Source organism: Cephus cinctus, unplaced genomic scaffold (assembly GCF_000341935.2).
Source record: "Cephus cinctus unplaced genomic scaffold, Ccin1 Ccin1_scaffold0997, whole genome shotgun sequence".
Lineage (NCBI taxonomy): Eukaryota > Metazoa > Arthropoda > Insecta > Hymenoptera > Cephidae > Cephus > Cephus cinctus.
Genome location: NW_014333542.1, coordinates 430,734 through 457,064, shown reverse-complemented (window position 1 = coordinate 457,064; position 26,331 = coordinate 430,734). Strand labels below are relative to the sequence as shown.

At 45.5% G+C, this 26,331-nt stretch overlaps 1 protein-coding gene and 1 long non-coding RNA gene across 18 annotated transcripts in view; one reads left to right on the top strand and one right to left on the bottom strand.

The window, feature by feature from the left end:
* LOC107271502 (serine/threonine-protein kinase tousled-like 2) overlaps positions 1-20,892 on the top strand; it is a 42,609-nt gene extending 21,717 nt beyond the window's left edge. For 7 of the 17 annotated variants that reach the window (XM_025088752.1, XM_015747569.2, XM_015747570.2 and 4 more), the window contains 14 exons: positions 3,774-3,962; positions 14,572-14,662; positions 14,899-15,161; positions 15,259-15,471; positions 16,864-16,956; positions 17,239-17,700; positions 17,821-18,024; positions 18,122-18,213; positions 18,308-18,455; positions 18,559-18,670; positions 18,817-18,955; positions 19,088-19,199; positions 19,285-19,392; positions 19,495-20,892. In XM_025088752.1, the coding sequence (XP_024944520.1) occupies positions 3,774-3,962; positions 14,572-14,662; positions 14,899-15,161; positions 15,259-15,471; positions 16,864-16,956; positions 17,239-17,700; positions 17,821-18,024; positions 18,122-18,213; positions 18,308-18,455; positions 18,559-18,670; positions 18,817-18,955; positions 19,088-19,199; positions 19,285-19,392; positions 19,495-19,710 (2,442 nt within the window). In that variant the 3' untranslated portion in view covers positions 19,711-20,892. Of the gene's footprint in view, positions 1-3,437; positions 3,459-3,773; positions 3,963-11,653; positions 11,994-12,309; positions 12,352-13,227; positions 13,643-13,802; positions 14,001-14,134; positions 14,174-14,571; positions 14,663-14,898; positions 15,162-15,258; positions 15,472-16,863; positions 16,957-17,238; positions 17,701-17,820; positions 18,025-18,121; positions 18,214-18,307; positions 18,456-18,558; positions 18,671-18,816; positions 18,956-19,087; positions 19,200-19,284; positions 19,393-19,494 lie in introns of those variants that run through there. The other 10 variants (XM_015747581.2, XM_015747578.2, XM_015747576.1 and 7 more) reach the window with 9 other exon arrangements.
* LOC107271516 lies at positions 5,842-12,863 on the bottom strand. Its single transcript, XR_003060923.1, has 3 exons — positions 12,432-12,863; positions 12,152-12,329; positions 5,842-9,508 (listed from the first exon to the last, which is right to left on the bottom strand). It is a non-coding gene; the product is annotated as an uncharacterized LOC107271516 (long non-coding RNA).
* Positions 20,893-26,331: the final 5,439 nt, after the last annotated feature.

The window sequence follows — 26,331 nt, the reverse complement described above, 5'->3', positions numbered from 1 at the left end:
GGGGGGGGGGAGGAGCGCAAGGAGAATCGAGGAGAAACAAAACGTAGAGACAGGCCGTGAACAGCTCATAGCATAACCATGCGGTAAAGGCACTGCGCCGCGTTCTCAAACGGCGACTATTCTATTTATATAGGTTCAAGCTCAGTCTGCACTGCCCGCGTCGCTCTCATGCGAGCCGTGCATTTTGTCACCATGCCTGGGTCTGTCTTTGGGAACGCAAACTCCCCCGTATGCGACTCGGTTAATTAACGCCTCCACGCCACGCTGCAGCGTACTACTCAACTATGGTGCTCCCTGTTACTTTCCTGTTCTCTCCCGTGGGATCCTTCGGCTCGCCAGCGGAACCAACCGAATCGTCCCGAATGTTCCGTTGGCACGGTCCAGTATCGTTAACTCTATGTATCCCAAGACTCGAGATACAACTTTCACGGGATACTTGTCTGAGCTTGCTTCGAACTTGGCGTTCTTCTTTTTTAAATGGAGCAAATCATTTGGCAATGCATTCTGGGAATAGTTCTTCTGTGCAGCATATACGTTTTTTGAGGATGTAGTTGCTGGTTCCGCGTTGGACACCATGTGAAATTCATTGAAGGTTGCAGCCCTGTAGCCCAGGGATGGGCGGTAGGGGAGAGGAGGTGTCTCCATTGATTTTTCATTTGAGTTCCAAAGTGCGGAATTTCGTTCTGGTATCGCCTTGTTCCGCAGCCACTGGTTAACGGGTGACAAAGAGAAGACTAATATCTTGGATCTTTTTTTTGACTTACCCTACGTGTCTCACTTAGCTGATCATCTCGCAGCAGTGACACACGCGTTACCTGAAACTTCATTATTGATCAAGTCATGGCTCGCGATGCTCGTCAGCCCGAAGGGTCTGCGACTCTCTTGGCCAAAGGAGATTCATGAACACAAGCAGCCGCCCGGATGCCTGCCTACCCCCGTATTGATCCTTTCGATAGTAAGTGGGTACCACGCGCATTCTATAGAAGGTTTATGCCTATGCCTGCCTCGTTCTCCTTCCTACCATCCGCAGGACCTCAAATACGCAGGAGTCAGTCTTAGGTGTCCCGGGTACAGTCCTCATCCGCCGTCTTCCTAGACACTTCGCAGCTCGACTTGTGTTTCTCTGCCTGGCACTTCTACGAAGGACCAGTAGGACAGGGTTCGAACAGCTCCCTGACCTAACATTGCAAAAGGTACTATGTATAGTAAGAAAACTGAGAGGTTAACTATATATGTATACCCCAAGTTACCAATACGTACGTACCACGAGAAACTATGCGTACAGCTCTTCGTTTCTCTTGTAATCTTTTTTTTTCTTTTCCAAAACTGCCATCGGTCTCGCTGTATCGATCCGCCAGTATTCCGTATCGAAAGTAGGAACGTATGAAAAGAATGGGGGAAAAAAAATAAATAAAAAATTACTCGTACGCCCTCAATAATCGTCATCCGCACTGTAAACACAGGATATCTAAAACCGATACCAAAGTCGTCCGTATAGAATGGGTCAAGATAAGAGACACTTCTGTCGTTAATAGAAATTCTTTGTATCGAGTCACTATCGACTCACGACCTTGTTATCAGTTCCCTCCCCAGGCATCGCCGGCACAATAGCATACGGGAAAGATGCGTTGCCGAGCTGCAGATGCCTCGATATGTTTTCAAAGATGGCCGTGACAATAGTCAAATTCATTGATCCTACCTTCACGCCGATAATTTCCCTTTGCACACACCTTCATTCTTTCTTCTTATTCTCTGCTAAACTCACGGCCGTGTCTCTCGTACGCGCATAGTCATCGAGTGACAACAGCGAGCGGAGAAAAGTACCAGTAGACGAAGGCAGGCGTTACGTCCTCGAGACAGTTTTAACGGATCGACGAGTTTTCTCGTTAGGAGCGACCGAGAAGAAAGAAAAATGTCCTCCCGAAGGGCGTTCACCCACGCGTACAAATATGGCGTCGCTAAAATCGCACCAGAGTGCAACGTTGTCTGTGAGTAAAATGCCGGCTCGACCGAGGGTGGCTCTGCAAGCAGATAGCGGAGGAAGGAACGGCCATGATCGATGTAAAAGATCAGAGGAAAGTTACCAGGCAGGGCCCCAAGACCGAGAGAACAGAAGAGAGAGAGAGAGAGAGAGAGAGAGAGAGAGAGAGAGAGAGAGAGAGAGAGAGAGAGAGAGAGACTCTCCTTGAGACGCGTGGATCTTCGCGCACGACCGTAATCCCCGTTCCCGAGGGTATCCAGGTTGTTGTTGTTGCAAGAACTGTGCGAGACTGTCAAGACCGGCCGAGGGGGGAAGGACCGGGGAGCGGAGGTCTAGGGCCCAGCGACAGCAAAACCCACGCGACACAATGCATCCCGCTACCTGGAGATGTCTACCCAGGCGCAATCTGCATTACCATCCGTTTACAGCGACAATGCGTCCATTGCCTTTCTCAGCCCCTGTCGTATCGACTATGTACGGTCGACCACAACCTTCATCAGTATATCCCGCGATCTCCTTATAATTGTTGGCCGCGTCGGTGTACGCGTAGAATATGCTTTTCGGAACGCCCGGGTCGTTCGTTGTGTACTACTGGCCAGCAGGACTCGGCAGATAAAGCCTTACCGTCCTGGATGAAAACCGCATTCTACTGTGCTTTTTACCGACCGTCGCGACACTCCCGATATATTTGCTCAGGACTCGTTTTACGTACAGTCACATATATCGAGTATAGAAAACCGCAGGCAAAGCTTCCACGAAGCAGGGAACGACCACGATCCAGTTTCCGCAATAGCGATTTTCATAGGAGACTGTCTGCTCGTGAGTCTCTTGGTAACCGATATACTCCGTGGTTAATAAATTTGTTTGAAAATTTCGTTACGGATCGTATCCCGATTGCTAACGGTCGTGTATGTATGCGTTTAGAGAAATTATTCGTGGGTTAGATAATACGTGGTGGTGGTCAATTGACGCTTGGCTGTTTCCAAGTTCTCTCTGGCACATTAAGCTTGACAGTGTTTAGATATATGAGTTACCTCGCTTGCGTCCTGTTGTGTATCTGGTAGGAATGCCAGTTCGCTACTTCGTTAGTTAGCGGCAGCCGGGTGCGCGCGGGTTTGGACGATGGGAAAAGACGCTATAAATACGTCGAACGACTATTCATCCCTATCGTTCTGTGCATCGTGCGCGAGGATCGAGGGAATCGCTAGGAAGCCTTCTTAAATAGTATCAGTGTTGTGTTACTCGTATCTCTGATGCGGCTTCATTGCAATCCACAAATATACATCGAGCGACGATGGGACCTTCTTTGGTTTTGGCGATTATCACGCCTCGTGTATTCTTGGTTCGGCGATTGGAACGCCGTGCCGCGGCCATTTACGGAATCAAATTACACACGTTACTATTATGTAGCTCGAAGGAAACGAGGACCGCCCGCTGCTGCTGGTAACCTTCTTTGGAATCCTTTTAACACATGTGTGTATGTATATAGATATATATATATATTATTTTTACCAGTACCAATTTTTATCTTAAGCGACTAATTTTACGCGGGTATCCACAGAGCTATTTTTCCGACAAAGAGTAAAAGCACAGCTCTCTTTTTTCCCTTATTCTCTGTATCTTATTTACGCGCTTGGCCCCAGCTCAATTCCTGCCGATCCCCTCCGCTGCTAAGGTATTACTCCCGCAGGAAGCATGTAGTAGGTCCCCAGTAAGGTCTTACGTGACGCACGGCAGACCTAGTCGCTCGTAGAAAAGAAAAAAAAAAAATGTGCGAATAACGTTTTTACAGGGTGGTCAGAACAACTCGTCGAGTAGAAATGCGGTTAACAACACGCAGTCATCATCGGTCCCAAATCCCGTCAGATGCGGGCAACCGACTGCCCTGGGAATAGACTGGATACGACGCGACAATGCTCTACGCGAGCACCGGAACTCATCATCCTGCACGGCCACGCACGTACAGGGCCAGCTCTCTCAGGTATATACCATCCATGTCTCATTGAAAACTTCACTTCCCCCCCATGATGTTCCCTCCATGTCCGGTTTCGCCTAACCTACCAATTTCATGTACAGTCCCATACATCAATTATTCGTACACGTCGACCGACGACCTCAGCATCATCCACGTCTCCGCCTTCTACTCCTCATCGTCATCCGTACCTACGCCCTTGTCTCACGCAAGAATAGACCGGGAGGGTCAGTGCGTACGCAACGCGCCTTCTCCTCAGGACGTCCCGGGATTACGTACTATGGAAGATCGGCCACTCTGCCTCCGTATCAATTCGCAGCTACTGCGGCCAAGTGGTTCGCCCGCGTACACGTCGGGCGAGCAGAGGGCGGCAAGCAGAAGGGCCACCTGCCAGGCTATCTGGTGCGTGGAAAGTCGCGTCTAGGGAATTTCTCGTGAACGCCCTAGACGCACGCCTCCTCTGGCAAATAGGCTAGGGTTTCGCGGAGGGCCGCGTCCCTGTCGCTTTGGCGAGGTTAAGGACTTCGGGTTAGGTTAGCTCAGCCAATCTGCTGGTACGTTAACTGTGGCTCTTGCTCGCTTCGATGTATAATGCAAAGGCGTTGGATAGTATATCTGTATGTCTGTGTTATGTCTGTCTCCTGCCGTTGGCAACAACCGTCCTATTGGCTCCTACGGGAACTGGATCGTGTCAGCTCGTCATTTTCGGTTTAATGCCCACCCCTTGTCGCTCTCATGACTTCCCCTCCTTGTTTCTCTTGCTACGCAGATATTCACACCCTCTTACTACCCTATATCTGTCTGGACGCCTAACAAGCCCTGTTTATACGTCTTTTTCACTGTGTGCCCAAGTCGTTGGGTAACAGCTTAACCATCTAGTGTCGCAGAGAGGAACTACGGCTTCCGATCGTTACTGATCTACCTACTGTTAAATGTTTCTTTAAGTTATGCGAGTCAGGCTGGACTGAGCCCATAATTTATCGTTGCTCTTCCTGGATACGGTCTATGGATTTTTCACTTTCTATCTTTGGTCGTTATAATTGCGTCGCACTTGGACCTTAATTTTCTCTTATTTTTCTGTCTCTACGTTAAATGCTGTATGTTTCTTCATTTTCAAAAAGCCCGCCCAGGGCTATTTATATTCACGTCGTCAAGACTCGGCCTGATACTCGGGGAAGAGGGGATCGTCTTTGGCTCTTCGGTAATCAATCCTAAGCTTTTTGACTTGGAGTTCCTGATGTAAACTATTTGAGGTACCATTGGTGTCGGAACTTTTCTCTACCGAACTTCTGGTTAAGGGGTTAGAGTTACTTTTTGTAACTAGGACTTTTTCAGAGTTTGAAAAAAATTACTGTGAATTGGGGACGCGCCCATTCAGCAACCTTCTTTCGATGTTTCGTATAATTTGTTGATTTCTTTTATTTTATTTATTTACAATTTCGTTCGTTAAAACTCTACGGAGAGTGGTTATAAGTTTGGCGCGATTTAAAAAAGTTCTTATTTACTTACCTCGAGACCCACATACCACGCCATATTTTATGTCACGAGATAATCGCTCTAGCTGCTGAATTTTTATTGGTCTAAAATCGGGGATTCCCCTAAAATAGTCACTTAAAGTTCATACCGATTTAAAATAATACATGCTTAATCCATGGTAATCGGGGTCGTCGGTAATCATAACGCTAGAACAGGTTTCTTCCTTGAGAAGTCCCAGAATTTTGATTATCGTCTGCAAGAGGGACGAGGAAAAAAAATATCTGGAAAAAAGGAAGGAAGCAGCCGTTCATACGAAACCGGATTCTCAAGGTTTTACGTGCACGGTCAGTGTGTGGCGGTTCTTTCACGATTATCCAAGGAATATTGAATTAGCCGTATGTCAGTCTTTTCTCCACCAGCCATAAACTTTTGTATTATGCAATAGACTTAATCGCCGTGGAATATCGATTGCACGTTCGAGAGTCCGTCTGTGTTCCGTTAGACCGGCGTGGTTTCAGCCGTCAGGGTTTCAGCGATTCAACGGGTCGTTCGTATAAGCAGCAGCGGGGGGTGACTGGTTGCGGTACGTTGATGGTGGGCGAGGAGCGCGGGAGATATTCAAAAGTCTTGGCGCATGCGCAAACGGCTATCGTTTTCTATGGGCGAAAGGCAAAAGACTATTATACGACGATTATATGCATTTATTCACGGAGTAGAGAGGCGGCGTCATTAATCGCGCGCAAAACTTCAGCACAGCGATTTGGAATTAAAACGTGAGAGGTTGCCTGATGGCTGTCCTTTCAAATTGAAATGTTCAAAGGGTTTGACATTACTAATTGGATCGGCTTGTGGTCGAATGGATACTATCTGAACGAACGTGTACGTATATGCTTGATGGTTACTCCGATTAGATTCCTGATATCAGGTCATGTCAGATCGTACTCTATTATAATACTTGAAACTGGCTGCATATACGCGTGACGTGAAGTAAACCGGATGACAGGGATGGCTCGATAAGCTGTCACGTGATGGCACGCGCAAACGCGATGTATTGTGTGCCTGGTTAAAAAAAAAGAAAGAATTTAGTGGATTAAATAAACATTAGGAAAACTTTAGGATCCGATCCAAACAGTTTTTCTAGTCTGGATTTGTTGTAATACAGATCTCACTGGTTCTAGGGATTTCATGCTCTGTAAACATACCAGTTGCAGAGTGCATTCTACGGAGAGTGGAAAATGGCCGAGATTCGACGAGAGCCGTGGCTTTCCCTATTGGATCTATACACAGGATAGTACACGTGTACCTAATGAAAGATGGCGGTGAATAAAAAGAGGTCTCCGATAACAACGCCCTCGTGCGGCATAAACTCGACTCCCGTGATCTTCCGATATACCTTATACCGGGTGCACGAATTGACTCCCATTATACATGGGCCGGTCGCACTTACGCCGCGTCCACAGACGCTCTACGGGTTTCGTGTAAACTGACAATCACAGGGCGCACAGCTAGAAAGGGCACAACGTGTGCCGGGAGCCATTGTGTATCACTTAAGTGGCGCCGCCGGGTGCTTTGATTCCTAAACTACTAAGGACACAGCTCCACCTGTACGAACTGCGTTATATCTATCTGAACTATTTTTCTAGACACTGAGAAGACTCTCTTTCTCTCTGAATCGGAATTCGTCTCTTCATCCTTACGCGCAATTATTTTCCGTACCTTTTTGTAATACTAGAAATTCTCTAGAAGAGTAAACGCCAAAAGGTCCAACACACGGGCAGCATGTGTCTCCCCGACTATTGACTTTCCCCATTGTGCCACGTAGACCGTTGGCACGCGCTTGTTGACCCGAGCACCGGTCCGTGCTATGATATGCCATAACTTCACAATAGATATTTTCATAGCGCGTACATTGAGAGCCCTGCATGGTAATACATTCTGGAGGTCTTTTCGAGAGTGTAAGCCGCAACGTTAGGGATACGAGGAGCGTACATCAGGAATGATAAAAATAAGAAAAATAATTTTCACAGCTGTTACCGTTTGGATCTTACATTTGCGTATTAATAAATTTCGCACTTTTCGTTTTACGGGGAGGCGAGAAGACCTCTTCTTTACCGATGATAAAACGTACAGGGCGCCGGGCCAAGTTGGGCCGACCCTGCGCCACCAGTGACTTGACGCATCAGGAGTACACAGAACCCCGCGTGGGCTTTGGCACTGGATGCCGGCGCGCGAGCGAGACGAGGCAACGCCGCGTGGCCGAGCAGCTGATCGAGCCTCGTGGTGGGGAGGGACTTGCGCCACTGGGCTAATGAGTGTGCGACCCTATTGGCGCGTGGGTACGGGGAAGGCTGTGTTGCCGTCACACTCACACCGTGCCGTGTGGTCGCGCGCTGCACCACGCGAGAACGTTGCCCGATCGAATGGCATTGCAAGGTCTAGAGCCGCGCTTTCCCCTCGGTCTCCATACGCGCCCATGAGCAGACAGGTTCCCTTCGTGCTTCCTTCGCCATTTTTATTCTTGTGCATCGACTCGTGCATTTTATTCTTATTACTTCTTTTTTTAATTACATTTATGATTCACGTACCAGAGGATATTACGTGACTCTCTTCATTAGTTAAAGACTCGTCTACGGTAGTCCTTAATAACTTGTGATTTATTATATTTTGACGTTTCAATTTACTTGGGATATAAACAATTTGTGTAATTTGGAGAATTAAGCAGAGCGGAAACGAGACTGAGGTTCTTCTTTAACGGCTGTTTCCTGTTTTTCGAAATTTTCATAACTGCACGTTTAAAGACGTGTTTCTCGGAAAGTATGGCATTTCCATTGTTCCACGTGCTACGTTCCCATCGTCAGTAATACACACGGATCCACACGCATCCCACGTCACAGAACGGCATGCACTGATCACACGAAATCCAAAAGTATGGCTGCCTCCTCTATCACAAATCACCACAGCAAACGTCCGCGCGATCCCACTAGGTGCAGGTCGAGCCGTTGACAATAGAAGTCAGTCCATGTCAGAGGGGTTCGACCTCGGAGGTCATAGGGCAGAACGTGGTCTTCACACGGCAGAGACCGTTATTGAGGGAGCTACGGTAGGAAGAGTCTGAGGGCCGAAGAGGGTGTGTGTATGTGTTCCCCTCCCGCATATATGAACGGCCTTCGGTTGAGCAGGGCGAAAACGAGAGAGTCCGACGTAGAGCGGTCACGCGTTTCCTCTGCACGGTCGATACGGCAGTGTCCTCGTGACGGTGGTACTGTCGGGATTGTGCACGCGAATCGGAAGGAACCAGAGAGTTTGCGACCACCAACCGGACTGCGTCCGGGCGACGAGCCGTACCTCTGGAGTACGGAGGCTCGACTACCGGGGATCGAGAGAGAGTGCACAACTTGAACCTGATGCTACGGTCGCCCGACCAGTTAGGTCCGCTTGTCTGTCGCGTACGTAGACTCATCCCCACCACATTCCCGTTATTACCCCCTCCACCCACGGCATCAGCCAATAGCGTCGCTCCTTGCCCCTCCACATCAGCACTGGCCATCCCCACTGCTCGAGTCTCTACTTTCTGCGTCTTTGTCTTTCTCCTACGAGGTCTCTGTCCGTCCTTGTCATTGATGGCTGGCGCACACAAGGCAAAGTGCGCCCCACGACTCGTCCCGACGGTCCAGTGCCGTGCGAAGGCGAGATAAGTTCGGGCGCCCAAGAACAAATGTCCGCGTCGCGAACGCCGCGATATGTTCGCCTCGGTGAACATCCTGTGAACATGCCGATCCGCTGGAACTCGGAACGGCACGGCTCGAGAGAGTGGACTTCCACGGAGGTCGTCGGCGCGCGGCTTCCCAGGGTGGATAGAGATACTACACGAATATTCGCATGCGATTCATAAGAGATCGCGGGCATTAACTTCCATTCGTTTTGCAGGTCGATCTTTTTCTCTTTCTCTCGCGCGTCTCCATCCGCTCGGATTTACCTTCCTCGGATAATCACAGGCTTACGCGCTCTGCGGCTCTGGTCGAATACGACAGTTTGAACCGGAGAATCGGGGAGTCGCACTTTCTTGCCTCCGTGACCTTCTGAAAGAACGATACGTTTACTCAGGAAGGAAGGAAAGGAAATGGTCACTGGTACATTAATTCGAACTTTTCTGAACATCAAGAGTGCCGTTAGAAGTGACGACCGTGGGGATATCGTGAAGATTTACTTATCGGTAATGACAGGTCGTGAAAGAGCGGATAAACGAGAAGAGCCCCTGTTATACAAAGGGAATCGTAAGGCGGATCCCTGATGATTCGGGATGGTCCAGGGTGCAGCGGTGCTGTACCCTTTGCACCCCTTGCACCCCACGGTAGCACAGCCACACTCCGCCACATTGATTTTACCGGCTCGCTCACACTCACACTTGGCCGACCCGTTCACTGAAGGAATGTCTCATATGCCCTCTCGTCGCCTCTCTCCTCCCTCACTCTCCTCCTGGTCTCTCCCTCCGGCACTCGCATAGATTTCAGTCTCTCTCGCTCTCTCGCTCTCTCGCCGCGCTCTGATCAGTGGGGCGGTAGCGCGTCGGAGAGGCGGCGGAGGTTGCACCTTTTGCCGCATCTCGGAATCTCGCGTTGCTCATTTGCCGCTGATAGAAGAGTAGAAACTACGGTCCGCCGGTATTATAGCATTATGCTAGAGCGGCGGGTGCACGTCGGGCAGAGTTTCAGTTCCGTTTCGTGCGGGCGAGTTTCCTCTGCGCGATTATCCTCCTTGTTAACTCGATAGATTCGCCGTGTCGTAATAATATTTACCCACCGGGACAGCAGTTACACGGCCCCACGCAATTCCGACAGACTCTTGGAGCACAGTATATACTCGTGAAGAAGATTCACGCGACGGGATGCCATTCCCGTGACCATTGACATGGGCCACTTGCCGTAAACCTCTCGTTGCGTTAGCCGTACGCTGTATTCCCGTTTACTTTGCCCTCTACCTACGCCTCACGCCGTCGACGGAGTGAACCGAACCCTAGCAGAAACTGGCCTTCCACATGGCGCTTCCTCGTCTGCTGCTACTCGGGCCAGGAAAAATCTGAAAATACCTATGGGTCACGAGGGACGTGGAGAGGAATACTGCTAGTACGGAGTTAAAAGTAAAAGACGACCTCGACTATGGCTGCAACCACGGCCAGGTGTACGGGATCAGGCCTCCTCGCACACTTACCAATTTCAACGTTACTTCTTCCTCGCGTACTTCTCTCCTTACACGACGTAAAGTCATCATCCTCTGCCAGCAGTTACCCACGTCACTTCGTTACAGAACTCGCCGCCTCCTAGAGTTCCGCTCGAAGGTTTACCGATTGGCCGTAACATCGGTAAAGAAGTTTTCTCCACCTTCGTACGTGCGCCCTAACTGACTATCCTGCTCTTCCACTGATAGAGTACCGAGGGGGAGAGAGAGAGGGACGCTCTCTTCGGGGCAATGCGAACCGACTTATTTATTATCGTACGACGCGACTTGCTTGGACTCTCCTGCGCGGCATACGACACTGTTCTACCTACCAACCGGCATTCTAGTGCACCCTCGTGAGTCTTCATGTGCGCGTCTTATTTGCTCAGAAGTTTCATTCGATCCCTTCGCCGTGAATCCTAAGGAGACTCTAGACGTTCTCGTATCCGCATTCGTGTGTCTGCCCGGTAAACGCGTCGACGGATAGGTTAGTTCTTTACGATTTACACCGCAAACGTTTCTCATTGGCCAGAAGTATGACGACGAGCACTCCGCTTCCACCATTCAAGCACATCAACGTCGTCACCGTCGCCGGTGCTCGAGGCGCCCGACACTACGTGCAAGAACCTCCTACGTGAGACATTCCTGTCACGATGGCTTCTCAAGGATCGGTTGTCAGACTCTCGAGTCGCGTTGGACGGAGGATTAGCATCCCATTACCTCGTGAACGGCTACCAGTCGCCATGCTTTTGCATCCTTGGCTTTGTAATGAGATGACTCGATCGTGAACGGCCAAAAATTCCTAGGGATGCAGAAACTTCCTTATCGACCGTGTCAAGGCCTGATCAGAACTTTATGATGACAGTAAATAAATGGATCGTCGAATCGTCGTTGATTTTAACGTAAAAAAGTGATTCGCCAGGAGTGACCACACGTAAGAATTGTTTACCTTTAAAAACCTAACCTCGAAAGTAAAATCGCATGCTGTTACTTTGGATTGACAGATCCGCAACGGCTAAGGACATATTTAATAGTGCGTCGTGTCGTTTCCACTGCCTCCTGAATTTACGTGGAGGTATGATGCTACGAATGATCGCGCGGACGTGCCCAGTGACTCTTTGACAGACCATTATATTTTGTAACGCAATGTTTTCACCGGGAGTGTATAATCGTGCGGCGACGACGTACATGACGCCTCGACGCTCCTACGAATGTTTTCGAGACGCGAATAAACACGCTACGTCATCGTGTGTCGCAAGCCAGTTTCCAACGGGCGAAATCCACGGCGAATCTTCCATCGATGCTAGGAGGAGGATTCTACCGAGGAAGTGCACCACCTGCCCTTGCGTGGTGAGTCTACCAAGAGTGCAGAGCAAACACGATGCGGGATTTATTGGCGCCCTGAGTGTTCATGCCAGTCACATGACGACGGGGCGCAATCAAATCAGCTGTCACGGTCGTTCATTGTGGATTCGATTAGGATAGTGGAAACTGAACTATTAACCTACCTTCATTGAGGATCATTGGCTCTGTCAGGTTATGTAGTTCTACGAGCCTGCTCGATGCACGTACAACAATGTAGAGTCCGTTATTTAGTGCGGTTAAGTGGAATTGCGTAATTAAATCAATGCAGAAAGATACATTTGTACAGTTTGTATTAGGGGGGGCAGCAACGAACCCGATGACCTGTAAACAAATTTTGGCGAAGGTAACTTTTGAATTATTCGAAAAAGAAAGTTCCTTCCTTGTGAGGGAGATGTACCGGTAAAAGAAAACTCGTAGACGTACCCTTCGTTCGTTCATAGGATACTCTGCTCGTAAGAGTATCGTACGTATATCGAAAATAATAGACGCATTCCGGTTCTCACATAGCGACCCACATCGATCTCACTCGGTGTGTAACGCTTTAATCGCGTCGGGCGTGCACGTTGCTGCTGTCGACTCATGTATACAGACAGCAGGCGCTGCCAGATACGATCCATTCGTTGTGCCGGTGTGCGTGCAGATTCTCGTGCGAGGGCGCAAACGCGTGCCGCGTGACCGCGTCCATGAGGACTTACCGTGAAAACCGGGTTCACAATCGGGCGCGCTGGTAAGCGCGTCCGACGCGCCGCCCGATAATAACCCGCGGCACTTTGAGAAAGAGAGTTTAAGCTGCTTTTAAGAGAGAGAGAGAGAGACGAATGAATGTATCATGGCTCGCGTGTAGAGTTTGCTTCATTCTATTGCCATGCACAACGTCACACTGAGAAATGACGTAGCCGCGGATAGACAGATAGAGACCGCACCGTTGCCGGATTATACGGCCCGTTAATCAGCAAAACGAGTAAGCAGAGATACGAATAGATTGACGTTCGAAGACACGAGGCACAGGAGCGGGGAAAAGTTTGAGGAAGAAAGCAACGTGAAATACGTAGATAGAAAGACAGATGTCCGGGCGAAATTGACTCTAGTACTTGGGGCACGTACGAAATGTATGATAGAAGGCCACTTAGTCGTTCAGGCTGGGGCCTCGAGTTCGTAAGCGGGAACTAGTAGTAGCAATAGTAGTTGTAGTTATAGAGTGAGTAAAGCTGCTGCTCCCTCGCGGTGCGCGTCTGTCGTTCTACGAGCCAACCGCGCTGCTCCTTACGGTCTTACCAGTCAGCCAAGCCAGTCAGCTCTCTTTCCTCTCTTTCAATCCGCACTCTTTCTCTCTCGCTCCCACTCTCGTCGTCTTGCTCTCCTCTCTTAGATTCACTGGTCTCTCTCCCTTCTCTCCCTTCGTCATCCCTCGCCCCTTACGAATTCCCCTTCTGCCTTCCCCGCCGACTAGCCTCCTCTCCACCATTTTGTCGTGATTCCTCTAGCTCTAAACGTATATTGCATATTTTCTCCTCGGCGTACTATTGACTTTCACGTACGAATTGTTCGCTAACCTGTGCCAATGGTTGACACACCGTTCAACTGGCCTAACAGCAAGCACGATTATGGGGCTCTACCGTAGGCCGACTTGGAAGGTGCCATCTTTCTCTGATTTACTAGTCTTCTCTGTTTAATTCTTTTTCTCTGCCGTAATTGCGCCTCTGCTTCTAGCTCGGCAACTGTCTCTCTCTCTCTCCCCCTCTCTCTGTTTCTTTGTATGTTGTCAACGTCCATTTTTTTATTAGTCTTGTCATACTTTGTACTCTCTCAGGATATTTCAATCTGCCTTCTTCTCTCTTGTTGTTATCCTGGCCATGAGTCCTCTCTTGTTCGATTGCTATTCTATGTCCAGAAGCAGCCGATGTCGTGTTCTCAACGAGTGGTCGTCTGCTAGCTGGCTTGGCCAGTGGATGTCCGATATGCGATTTACGTTTCTCCATGGTTGGGAATACGGTACGCGAGGTTACACCTTGATCAGGATTGTAGAAATTTTGCATTCAAATTTTCTATCTGATCTTCCGATTATTCGGGTGACTCGGTCTTGTGCAGCTGATAAAATATTTTTGTTTCTAATTCACTGTAATTAGATTCGAATATCGAGACTTCAACGCGGATGGTGTCACCAGGTCGGAATAGTCAAGTATTTGGCCTTGAGCCTTAGAGTTTTGTTTTCTAGTAAATTGCTAAATATTTTTCCTGATATTTTTTATCACTAACTTTTGTATACTTTTTATCTGTGTATCTTTGTAGATATTATAAGCATAGTAATGTTTTCTACCTTTGTTCATCTCAACTCCTTTCTCTTTTACCCTCACTCTCACCGAGTCTCTTTCACATGTACTTCATGGACTTTCCATTACCTTTGGACAGTCCTTCAGTAAAGATTTTTCTTTCATACACATTATTTCAGGCATCGGTACATATCATTGTACTGTGACATTTAATTTCAGAAGTCAGACGATAGAACTTTATAACATATTCAGGAAAATTGAGATGCCCTAATAACATTTCATTCTTGTTTCAGATGTCTGCTGGGTCACAAATTCAGATGGCACCTCAATCAACTGTAAACTCTGGTCAGTCGGTTCATAGTCAAGACTCGAACATGAGCACTGGTAAGCAGCAGCGTTATGAGCTATTTCTATAAAAATTAAACCAACCAGTTTGCCAGCAAGTAGAAGTCTAGCTTAATCTATTAATGTTTTATCTGTCACTGATATAAAACTAACACACCAAGCTATTCAATAATTCATGGTGCACCAAGTTATTCGATGTATAAAGCTACGGTGCAACCAATATAAAAGTTATTCAATATGAGTGTTACGTTGGTTAAGAAATCATTTCTTCGCAGGCTCATCACATAGTGACAAGGAGGTGGACCCAAACACTCCAGAAAAGGTGCCGCGAACCCCTTCGGAAAGAAAAAGAAAACGTAAGGTGGACGACAGCGGCGGGGGCGTTCCTGGGGGACCCGTTGGTGGTAAGGGGGCTCGCTCTGTCGCCACCCTGGACAGCAAGAAAATTAACGAGTACTTTCCCAAACATCATGTCGGTAACAGTCCCATCCGACATGGTGGAGCTAAGAGCCCCTCGCCCCAGCAAGGATACCCTATGGTAAGTACAAGTTCAGCGTACAAGTCATCCTCAGGAGTTATCCTGCGAATAAACCAGGTTCTACTTTATCTAACGAATCATTATTTTCCACTACTAGTATCCACCGTCGCCGCAAGTAACGACGCCCAACTCGTCGGTGGAGTTCTCTTCGATGATGCAGCCACCACGACCTCATCCTCAGCCACCACCTCCTCCCCCATCAGCCTCTACACAACCTGCAGGCTCGATGGTCAGCAAGCAGGTGCAGGTAAGGCCTACCAACCTCCCTAGGACAAGCCAGGTCAGGCAAGCGAAGACTAACACCCCAAATGTAAGCACCATTCGGTCGGTTTCTGCAAGCACTTGATAAGATACATCCCGTCCAAGTCCGGAACGAAGCGCGAGCTGTCGATTAATTCCAGTTTCAATCAAACGTCTCTCCTTGTCATTCCTGCATCCTCATATCCATTCTCCTCACTATAACAATTATAAAGATTCACCCAACAGCCATCTGTTGACCACCAGAACCGATAAAGAAATTATTGTTGTCTTTACCCTGGTGTCACTGTGCACAAATTCCATCAAGTCCTCTTTTCATGCCTATTTGACATCTTCAACGTTGTCCCCTTTTTTATTCCACAACGTTTACTTGCCTTCATCCTACCCAGTGTGCAATAACCGATTATCCCTGTAGACGTTTGGCCTTGTCACTCGAAAACATTTGATTAGTAGCCACGCGACTCGGGATTTCTTCTCAAGTGTTTGCAGCAACCTGAGCTAATTCTGATTTGCTGGCCATAAACGTAGCACTGTATCCATTTGTTGTCATACAAATGCAGGCTACCTTGCAAATGGCACTCAACACGGGGCACGTTCGATTTCTTTCCTCTTTCGTTTTGTCTGTCAGTACATTCTGTTAACACTATTAATCTATTTATATTGCCTGAAGATACAAGGCATGGGGTGTGCATGTTCGTCGTCGCAACAGCATCGGGTTTACCTCGGTGTCCCCGTGGCATCTATCTGTGGGATTTATTAAACATTTTAATAGGCAACACACGAAATACTTATTTTCTTGGTCAAATCTTTACAATCAGTTCTCTCTTTGTCATAGAAAAAAAATAATAAGAAAACTCCAAGTAGTCTTTGACGTTAAATTGTGTCTTGTGCCTCGTTATAAATTTTCGTTGACATGCACGCATCCCGACATGCCTACATTTTTGGTGTTTTCCTTGCCGCCTGCGTGACGTTACGCTTCGTCGAGATCTCCTGGTTCCACACAATCGGCTTAATTTTCCTAAGAGACACATTCGACCGGTTATCAACAGTCCTTGGGTACTTTTAACAAACATTTTAATGTTTCGCAATTGTCTCCGTGAATATTTTTAAACGTTTAAACCAGTTCATCCTACCAGTATGGTTAAAGCAGACTGGTAGGACGATCATTCCTTTATTTTCTTCCATTTGCTGTTGCCCGTGCATGCGTTTGCCAGAATGCGCGTAAAGGCAAAATGATGTACGCGATGGAATCTTGAACCGATTGAGACGTTTTGTTGTTTTTTATTATTGTTATTATCATTATTACCATTGTGTGTACCATGTTATTTTTGGGGGGGTGCGTCAAGGTATCTGGTATTTGCAAGCTATGCTGACAAATGTATCTGATGTTACGAGAATACGAGAGAGCCGTCATGTTTAAGAATCGCTTAATTGAAATTTTCAGACAGAACTTACTTGCCAGAGGATACAGGAGTTCGAGACCCAAGCGTCGTCAGACTTGGAACTACGTAACAACAAAATTGATGAATTAAATAGAGTAAGTAACCGTATGGGAATCGTTTATTCCATGGGAGTCTCCATTGAGATCATGTAAGCGACCAGTGTGCTCACTAGTAATGCGCCATGGCTAGAAAGAAATCGACTACACACGTACTGCTTTTGTATTCTTAATTTGTGGATCTCTCTCTCTCTCCTTTTCTTTTTCGTTCTCTTACCTGATAATTTAATAATGCTAGTGAGGAAGGAGAAGAGAGCGAGAGAAAGAGAGGCGGGAGCAAGAATGAAGGAGACGCGCAATTTATAATTTCTCTTGTTTCAGACGAAGGAAGAACTTAAGCATCAAATGGCTAATCAGCAAAAGGTGATTGAGCAGCACAAATCGCATATAAATAAGTGTATAGACGTTGTAAAGAAGTTATTAAAAGAAAAATCAAACATAGAAAAAAAGGAGGCTAGGCAGAAGTGTATGCAAAATAGACTGAGGCTGGGTCAGTTTGTGACACAGAGGGTAGGCGCGACATTTCAAGAGAATTGGACAGACGGTTACGCGTTTCAAGAGTTGGCGCGACGGCAGGAGGAAATAACGACGGAGAGGGAAGAGATTGATAGGCAAAAGAAGATGCTACTCAAGAAGAGGCCGTCGAATAGCGAGACTGGTAGGAAGAGGAGCCAGCCGCAACCTTCCTTGCATAATGGTACCGAAGCTACGTTTTTGAAGCCGGACGCAGTACCTGGATCCTATACTTGGCAGGAGTATTACGAGGCCGACGAAATACTCAAGGTACGTGTAGATCCTGGTGCATCTCAATCCATCACGATGCCAATGTTCTTCCCAGTGTCTTTTACTTTGATTCCATCGACTGACTCTAATTAACCCACATCACTCTTTCTGATCTGATAGCTGAGACAAAGTGCGTTGAAGAAAGAAGACGCAGATCTGCAACTGGAAATGGAGAAACTCGAAAGGGAACGAAACCTACACATCAGAGAATTGAAACGTATACACAACGAGGACCAATCGCGATTCAATTCTCATCCTGTACTGAATGAACGTTACCTCCTACTTATGTTGTTAGGGAAAGGCGGGTTCAGTGAGGTGCATAAGGTAATGACTTTAACAACTAATTGTTGCTTTGACTGTTAACCAGGAAATATTTTCTCTTTGCCATTGCGTCCTCATAAAACTTTTCTCTTTTCATCAGGCGTTCGACCTGAAGGAACAGCGCTACGTGGCCTGTAAAGTACATCAACTGAATAAAGACTGGAAAGAAGACAAAAAAGCTAATTATATTAAGTGAGCATCGAGGAATTAAAATTATTTTCACGGTTATTGAAATTATCGTGGGTGGAATTTAATTCATAATCTTTCATATTTCTTTATTGCTCAGACACGCGCTGCGGGAGTACAATATACACAAAGCCCTTGATCATCCACGAGTCGTTAAACTCTACGACGTATTTGAGATCGATGCTAATTCATTTTGTACTGTCCTCGAGTATTGCGATGGTCACGATTTAGATTTCTATCTCAAGCAGGTAGGTCATACTCATTTATAGAATCCATGTTCATTTTGGTTTTCGAGATATTAATGAAATTGATTCTGACATTTGTATGAAAACTTTTTTTTTTTCTTTTTAGCATAAGACTATACCAGAGAGAGAAGCGAGGTCTATCGTGATGCAAGTCGTATCCGCTCTGAAGTACCTCAATGAAATAAAACCCCCAGTCATACACTACGACCTGAAACCAGGTATGAATTTGTTTATTTTATTTCCAAAAGCTCTTTGCAGCTCTTAATTGAGGCGTCGAAGCGTGCGGCCATCTTCTTGTAATACCTCGCAACTATTTTTAACTTATTTCTCAATTACACATTGAAATCCCATTTATTACTTCCAGGCAATATTTTATTGACCGAGGGCAACGTGTGTGGTGAAATAAAAATTACGGACTTCGGATTGAGCAAAGTTATGGACGAGGAGAATTATAATCCAGATCACGGAATGGATCTGACCTCCCAAGGAGCTGGCACTTACTGGTACGTTCTCATTTCCCGACAAGTCAATTCAATCTGTAACAAATTTGCATATCAGCTAGGATAAACATGTGCATGTCTAATGTCATAAGCTTGTCTCGTATCACACCATTTAATTCTCGTTTAATCCTTCAGGTATCTCCCACCCGAGTGTTTTGTAGTCGGGAAAAATCCTCCAAAAATTTCTTCAAAAGTCGACGTTTGGAGCGTGGGAGTTATATTTTACCAGTGTCTCTATGGCAAAAAGGTGAGGTTACCTGATTTATTTGATTCAAAGCAATTTCGTTTAATACCAATCTTATTCGTCAATTCGTTTTCACGTTGCTTCACAGCCATTCGGACACAATCAGTCGCAAGCGACAATTCTGGAGGAGAATACGATTCTAAAAGCAACGGAGGTTCAGTTTGCCAATAAACCGACAGTCAGCAACGAAGCAAAGGTATCGAGGAGGAATGATCCTATGATTTATAGAATGTTCTGCTTCTCAGTAGGATTGTACTATTACTTATTCTTCTTTTTGGGATTTTTTTTCTGTCAACAGAGTTTCATAAGGAGTTGCCTAGCGTATAGGAAAGAGGAGCGTATAGACGTATTGACGCTAGCTCGACACGAGTACCTGCAACCTCCAGTGCCAAAGCACGGCCGCCAAGCGAACAGTCAGCAGCAACAGCAACAGCAAATACAGCAGCAGCAACAACAGCAGACTTCGTTTACCACCGGCATGTTCAGTGGCATGAACGCGTCGAGCAGTTCGTAGTGGAAAGAGACTAAAGATAAAATCTTCGATATACTAATACATGCCAAATCTTGAACACTGAACTGCGCAACGTCTCATCTTAAGAGAATGAAAAGTAACGATTGCTATAACCAACTGTAAATACTAAACTGAATACTATCACCACCACCACATCCACCACCGCCGCCACCACCACCAACCACTACCTACAACTACAACCAACCACAATTACCACCGCCACCAACCACCAATCACCACAAGAATCACCGCCACCATACTTATGGATCAATCCGCGTAGGACGTCGCAGGAAAGATACGAGGCCGATCGTTCTTGACTCTAGAAGCTTGCGTCTTTCTACAACCAAGCCACGCTAAACATTATTCAAGCATGACAAAAAAAAAGAATGTTGTGTTCGTAAAATATTCAATTGTATTATCGTTCCTTGTATCGAACAGTGGGCTGACTGATAATAGTGTTATAAAACGAAACATGAATATAAATGGCAGAAGTTGAGGCACGATGTTAAACGAAGATGAAGAAGGGGTGTGTGACGTGGACGAAGATGATGCTAACAGGGAGACGGATTATGCGAAGAAGATGGGTAAACGCGTGAAAACAGATAAACATGTGATATGTCATTGTGAATTAAAGTGGAGTACGTAGATACTAAGGGATATAAAAAAAAGAATAATTGTTGAGAGGCAAGATTTAAAAAAAAACAGCTGAAACGATTGAATCCAGTGGAAAAGTGAAATTGCTCGGTGAAATAAGGGGAAAATCGAGATAGGGACATGGGGTGCTAGGCAGAGGACGAGGAAGAATGATAAAGAGAGAGAGAGAGAGAGAGAGAGAGAGAGAGAGAGAGAGAGAGAGAGAGAGAGAGAGAGTGAATGAAAGATAGCGTGAGAGGATAAGAGATGGAGCGATAAAGTGACTAAGAAACCGAGGTGAAAACTACTCATCGAGTAGCGAATGGAAGGGAAACGAATGAAAGAAAAAAATTATAAACACAAAGAAAATCGCGGGGGAAGGGGCACAAGGAAAATTTAGTGATTTTACCTCGAATTGGGGACGTTTTTCTCTTATGACTCTAGTGTATGCATGAATGTTTGTGGCGAAAGATTGTTAAAACTAGCGTGCGTGTACATATTTATACTATATATATATATATATATATATATATATATATATATATATATATATATATATATATATATATATATATATATATATATATATATATATATATATATATATATATATATATACATATATATATATATACTAATAAATCCAATATAATATATATATATGGTGTAAAGAAAAAAAAATGGAACAGCATTGACAGTGGGAAGACAACATGGTGGCTCTATCCTCGCATGACCGCCGTGCAGCCAAGTATTCCATGAATATTTGACGGCACATCATGTTACTTTATTCAAATATTAATATTATTACTTATATCATGAATAATAACGATTAACACACACAGAAAGAGAGAGAGAGAGAGCGTTAAAGAGAGCGTGAGAGAGAGTGTGTGTGTGTATCTGAGAGAGAGAGAGAAATGACGTAAACAAAAATGAGAAGATTTGGTTGGTTGTTCCTATTGTGAAAACGAGAGTGGACCGTATCCAAAAAAAAAACCGGATCTTAAAAACGTAACAAATTTTAGCTCCCATAAACCCTTTACTCCCTATTAAAGAAGAAAAGTTGAGGATATAAACGGATTTAAAAAAAAAAATGCTCCCAAAGTGAAAGAATGACTAGAATCGCGCTCCGCCATCAAATTCTTCCTCTTCCTTCTAATCATCGTAATCACATCCCATCTATCTTCTTCTCTTTCATCTTCATCAACATCGAGTTCGACATCTCGATAAATGTTTGAAAATCCATATTATCCTATTCAGCCCTTCTCGACCCGTCCTAAACAATGCGTGGACTTGATACCACTATAATTCACAATCGTCAAGCATCATCGTCATTATCATCGTCATACAACCACAGCAAAGCCCGTCAACCAGCACCACCACCACCATTTTATTATAGTCATTTTCGTGCTAAACCGATTTCATGTAATCAGGCGTTTAAATTTTAAAGTAAGCATCATAATATTGTACCGACCCGATCATTATAGTTTCTTTACTCATAATTTGTTTTATATATGTACGTTATATATAGATAATTATGAAATAGAAGACTAAGTTATTTTATCAAGTGCCCTTGCTTTGTATTATAGTCGCGTCTGTCGACGAATCGCAGCTTTTGGGAGTACTAGAGAGAGCGAGAGCGAGAGAAAGAAAGTACACGAGCGAAAGAGAGTGTGTGAGAGAGAGAGAGAGAGAGAGAGAGAGAGAGAGAGAGAGAGAGAGAGAGAGAAAAGAGAAGTTGTTAAAATGTTGTAAAACCTTGTTGGTACGATGCAGGCACGACATGGATGTCTCAAATACCAACATATTATTGGCAAAATGTGGTCAGAGGAGAATACATTACAAGTCTGAACAGTGTCTACTACTACATCCGTCGCTTATACTCGAAAAAAGAAATCAACACAACAACCGTTACATCTCCCCAAATGCCATTGTTTTCCAGCCTCCCCCCCTCATATTCCCTCTCTGTTCCTAAAAACACGTAATTTATTAATCTCGTGAATGACGAAAAGAAAAGTCAAGCGAAGAGCAAAGACAGAGGATAGAAAAAGGTTTCGGCCATCTTGAGGGAACGAATGCGTCGTCTCTATCATCATCAGCAATAATCATGTATTTATTGTAAAAGCCGAGTGTCTCATGTGACTCGTCGGCAAAGTTATGGCGAAGAGACGCGCACGGAATATAGTAATAAATAATTGAAAATAAATAAAAGGGAAAATAATAATCCACAGCAAAGAAATCTGGCTCGGATCTTCTCTCTTGACAATGTAAATATACTATATATTATTGTATTAGGAATTTAATGGTTGTATCAATTTTGACCTGCGTTCTCCTTGCAAGTTGGCCTGCAATGTGGGTCGAATTGTCAAACTGATAAATTAATAAAAATGGAGGGCGAGGCCGACCTAGATTTCTCGTGGTTTTCTTCCGTGTGACGATGAACGCGTCTTACTCCGTGCGTGTCTCTTTGTGACGAGTTTTATGGAGATAGGAGAATGTGAGAGAATGAGTGAGAGAGAGAGAGAGAGAGAGAGAGAGAAACTGGAGAGAACGACGTAATAACGGCGAATGGAAGACGAATATAGGAGAATGTGAGAGAATGAGTGATCTCGTGGTTTTCTTCCGTGTGACGATGAACGCGTCTTACTCCGTGCGTGTCTCTTTGTGACGAGTTTTATGGAGATAGGAGAATGTGAGAGAATGAGTGAGAGAGAGAGAGAGAGAGAGAGAGAAACTGGAGAGAACGACGTAATAACGGCGAATGGAAGACGAATATGATCATTATGGGAGCACTGGAATTTCTAACGAAGCTGAAAATTTGATCATGGCAATTTATACGCGCCTGGAGTAACAAATAAACCTGGATTACCAATTTACAGCTTCAGTGAACTTAGGATCCGTGTTTGTACGTTTAAACAGTGAGTTTACAGTGAGATGAATTTTCGACAGAGCTATTTAACTCGAGAGAAAAACCTGTCTCTTGTACCATTACGAGCAAAGGTGTATCGTGTCGTGTTACCTTTCGGTTTTTGTCCGATAGAGGAGGAAGTACGACTTTTTTGCATTTGTACATACTCGAGGCATCCTTGAGGAAGAAGAATGTTATGGATAATAAAGCGCAGAATGTACGCAGATGATACGATGAGAATTCTCATTAATGGTCAACTTCTACCGGAGGGCAATCCTTCGTGCTCGTTATTTCAGGACGCGAATAGCCATTAATTAACAATGGAGTAGCCCTTCGAGGACGATTTTGTCATTTATTCGTAGCTTTTATTTTTCTTCCAACTTCTCTTTCTCTCTTATTTTTTAAATTATTATTTACAACGTACGCCTATGTCAAATTAAAATGGACGTCTCGCTTCGTCGAATGATTAAGATATGTATTTGTCTCTTTTTTCTTTCTTTTACTACTTTATCAGATTCTTATCGTTACCCTACGATCTTACACGTTCATGGATCTTCACTCGTAACAGCAAAACGAGGTAAGTACTGGCATGATAGCAAAATTCAAATATCGCGCCATGTGGCTTACTAGTGCAACGCTCACATCTCGGTAGTTAAATCAATTTATCGATTTCTCGCTCCACGCCCTTCTAATGGCATTTTCCGGAACTAACAAAAATGCTGAAAATGCAATTTTAAGAGACTTTACTGTTTTCTCTTTCCATGCACCCTAGAGGAATTTTCTGGGAACTTGCCGTCTGGCGGGATTCTCCGGAACTAACAAAAATACTCCCTAGGAAAATGCAATTTTTTTTAGGTAATTTGACGAATTCTCGTTTTACGCCTTCAAACGGAATTTCTTGGCAATAGCCTACCCTATGGGGGCTCAAGGCCTGTCGTCGGGAAATCTAGAAGGTCCTGTTGCGGCCACAACATAGGCCAGACCCACTGAGCAAGCTCAGCGGATGAGGCGGAAAGGCAACTTCCGACACCATGGTATACGTGTAGCAACACTAACAGGGTGACTATCCTTATGTGACTACCCGAATGAATATACTCGGCTCCTGTGGGGCCTCGGAGGGGTTGTAGCTCCCTTGTGGAGAGGCAGGACCTCATGGAAATAAGCGAAAATATTCATTTCGCTCCCTTATACTTCCTACTTTTTCAACTTTTTCTACTTAAAATAATAAATGAAATCAATAAAGTAAAATATTAACACTTAGAAGTCGAAAATTCTGGCCAAGCATATTTAGAGATACTGGAAGTTGCCTAAAATTGGGTGCGCGCAGGATTCGGCAGTGGGGGAGAGTGGGGGAAGCGACGAACGCAGCGCCCGGACTCGGAGCGCTCATTCTTCCTCGAGCCGGTCTCCTATACTGGTCTCTTGGAATCATTACTCTTATTCATTGTCAACATTCTTCTTCTTCGTCTTCTATTTTTATTTCTTCATTAATTCCTTATTTCTTTATCTTTTATTCTTCAGTCTCTTATTTATCTCTTTCCTCATTCCTTCACCACTTTTATAACTCTATTCCTTACTTTTCTACTTGTTCACTTCTTCATTTCTATATTAATTTCTTTATTATTTTCACTTATATCATTTCTTTCTTATCATCTTATTCTCACTTCTTTATTGCTATATCCATTTCCAACCTTCTTCTTCTTCTTCTATATTTACTTCTTCATTAATTCCTCATTTCTTTATCTTTCATTCTTTACTTTTTTATTTATCTCTTTAATCATTTCTTCTCCACTTTTATAACTCTATTCCATACTTTTCTACTTCTTCACTTCTTTATTTCTATCTTTATTTCTTTCTTCTCGTTTCGCTTTGTTCCTTCTCACTTTCCATTGTATTTGTCTTACTTTTCCTATTCCTTTGGTCGGGTCGAGCATATTAATTCAAGTAGTCATATAAGAGTAGTCATCCGGTTAGTGCAGCTAGACTTAAGACCATGGTGTCGGGGGTTGCCCTTCCGCCTCTTCCGCTGAGCTTGCTCAGTGGTTGGTGGCCCAAGTTGTGGCCGCAACAGGACCTTATGGGTCTCCCGACGGGGGCCTTGAGCCCCCTTAGGGTATCTACGGCCATGGTCTTTCGTATAGTGAATCTAGCCAGGTGTCTAGCTCTCGCGTATTTAGTATAATTTGTTCGCTTTGCTAAAAACGCTCCAACATGTCGTTGACCCTCGGGCACTTGTGTGGGTAGAGACGATCCTATTTGTCCGGGGGGAGGTCGGAGGGGTAGTCCGTTGACTTTGGGTAAAGTCCTACTTGTGCTTGTGCTTGGGGGTCACTTCACTTGGGGTAGGTGCGGGTGCTATTGAGCACCCGCTAGTATAAAGTCACCCTCTGTCGGAGACATTTTGCGCGGGGATCGATGGCTAACGGGGCCCGCCGCCGGCGGCGGGCGTGGCTCCTTACGTCTAACCCACTGGGCTCGCCCGTGGGAAGGGACGGAGGTTGTAGCGTTAAATATCGTCCTTCCGGATGTCCCGGCGTGCCCGCAAGGGTTCGCTGGGTGCTACGCCCGCGGTCTTTCGTTGCGGTGAATCTTGACTAAGGGTAGACCTTTCGCGTTTAACTTGTCCCTTTGCGCGTTTAACTTATCTTAGCTTTTTCGCGTTTAACTTGTCCCTTTCGCGTTTAACTTATCTTAGCTTCTTCGCGTTTAACTTCACCTTACCCCCTTGTGCGTTTTTCTTGTCCCTCGACCCGACTTCCTTCCCTTCCTGAGGTTTTTCCCCCCTAGTCCTGTGCGCGAAAGCCGCAGGACTCGGGGGTTTTCCTCAAAAAAAAACAAAAAAAAACACGGTCCCCTATGGGGCCTCGGAGGGGTCGTAGCTCCCTTCAAGAGAGGCAGGACCTCACGGAAATGGGCGCGGAGGGGCCCATTTCGCTCCCTTAAACTTCTTACGTTTCCTACTTTTTCGAGTTTTCTCATTTGTCGTTCCTCACGAATAATCTGGTTCTCGTGCACACGTTTTATGCATTTTCTTCTCTCCTTGTTCCCTCAATCCTTACCATCTCTGTTTCTCACTCTTTCTTTTT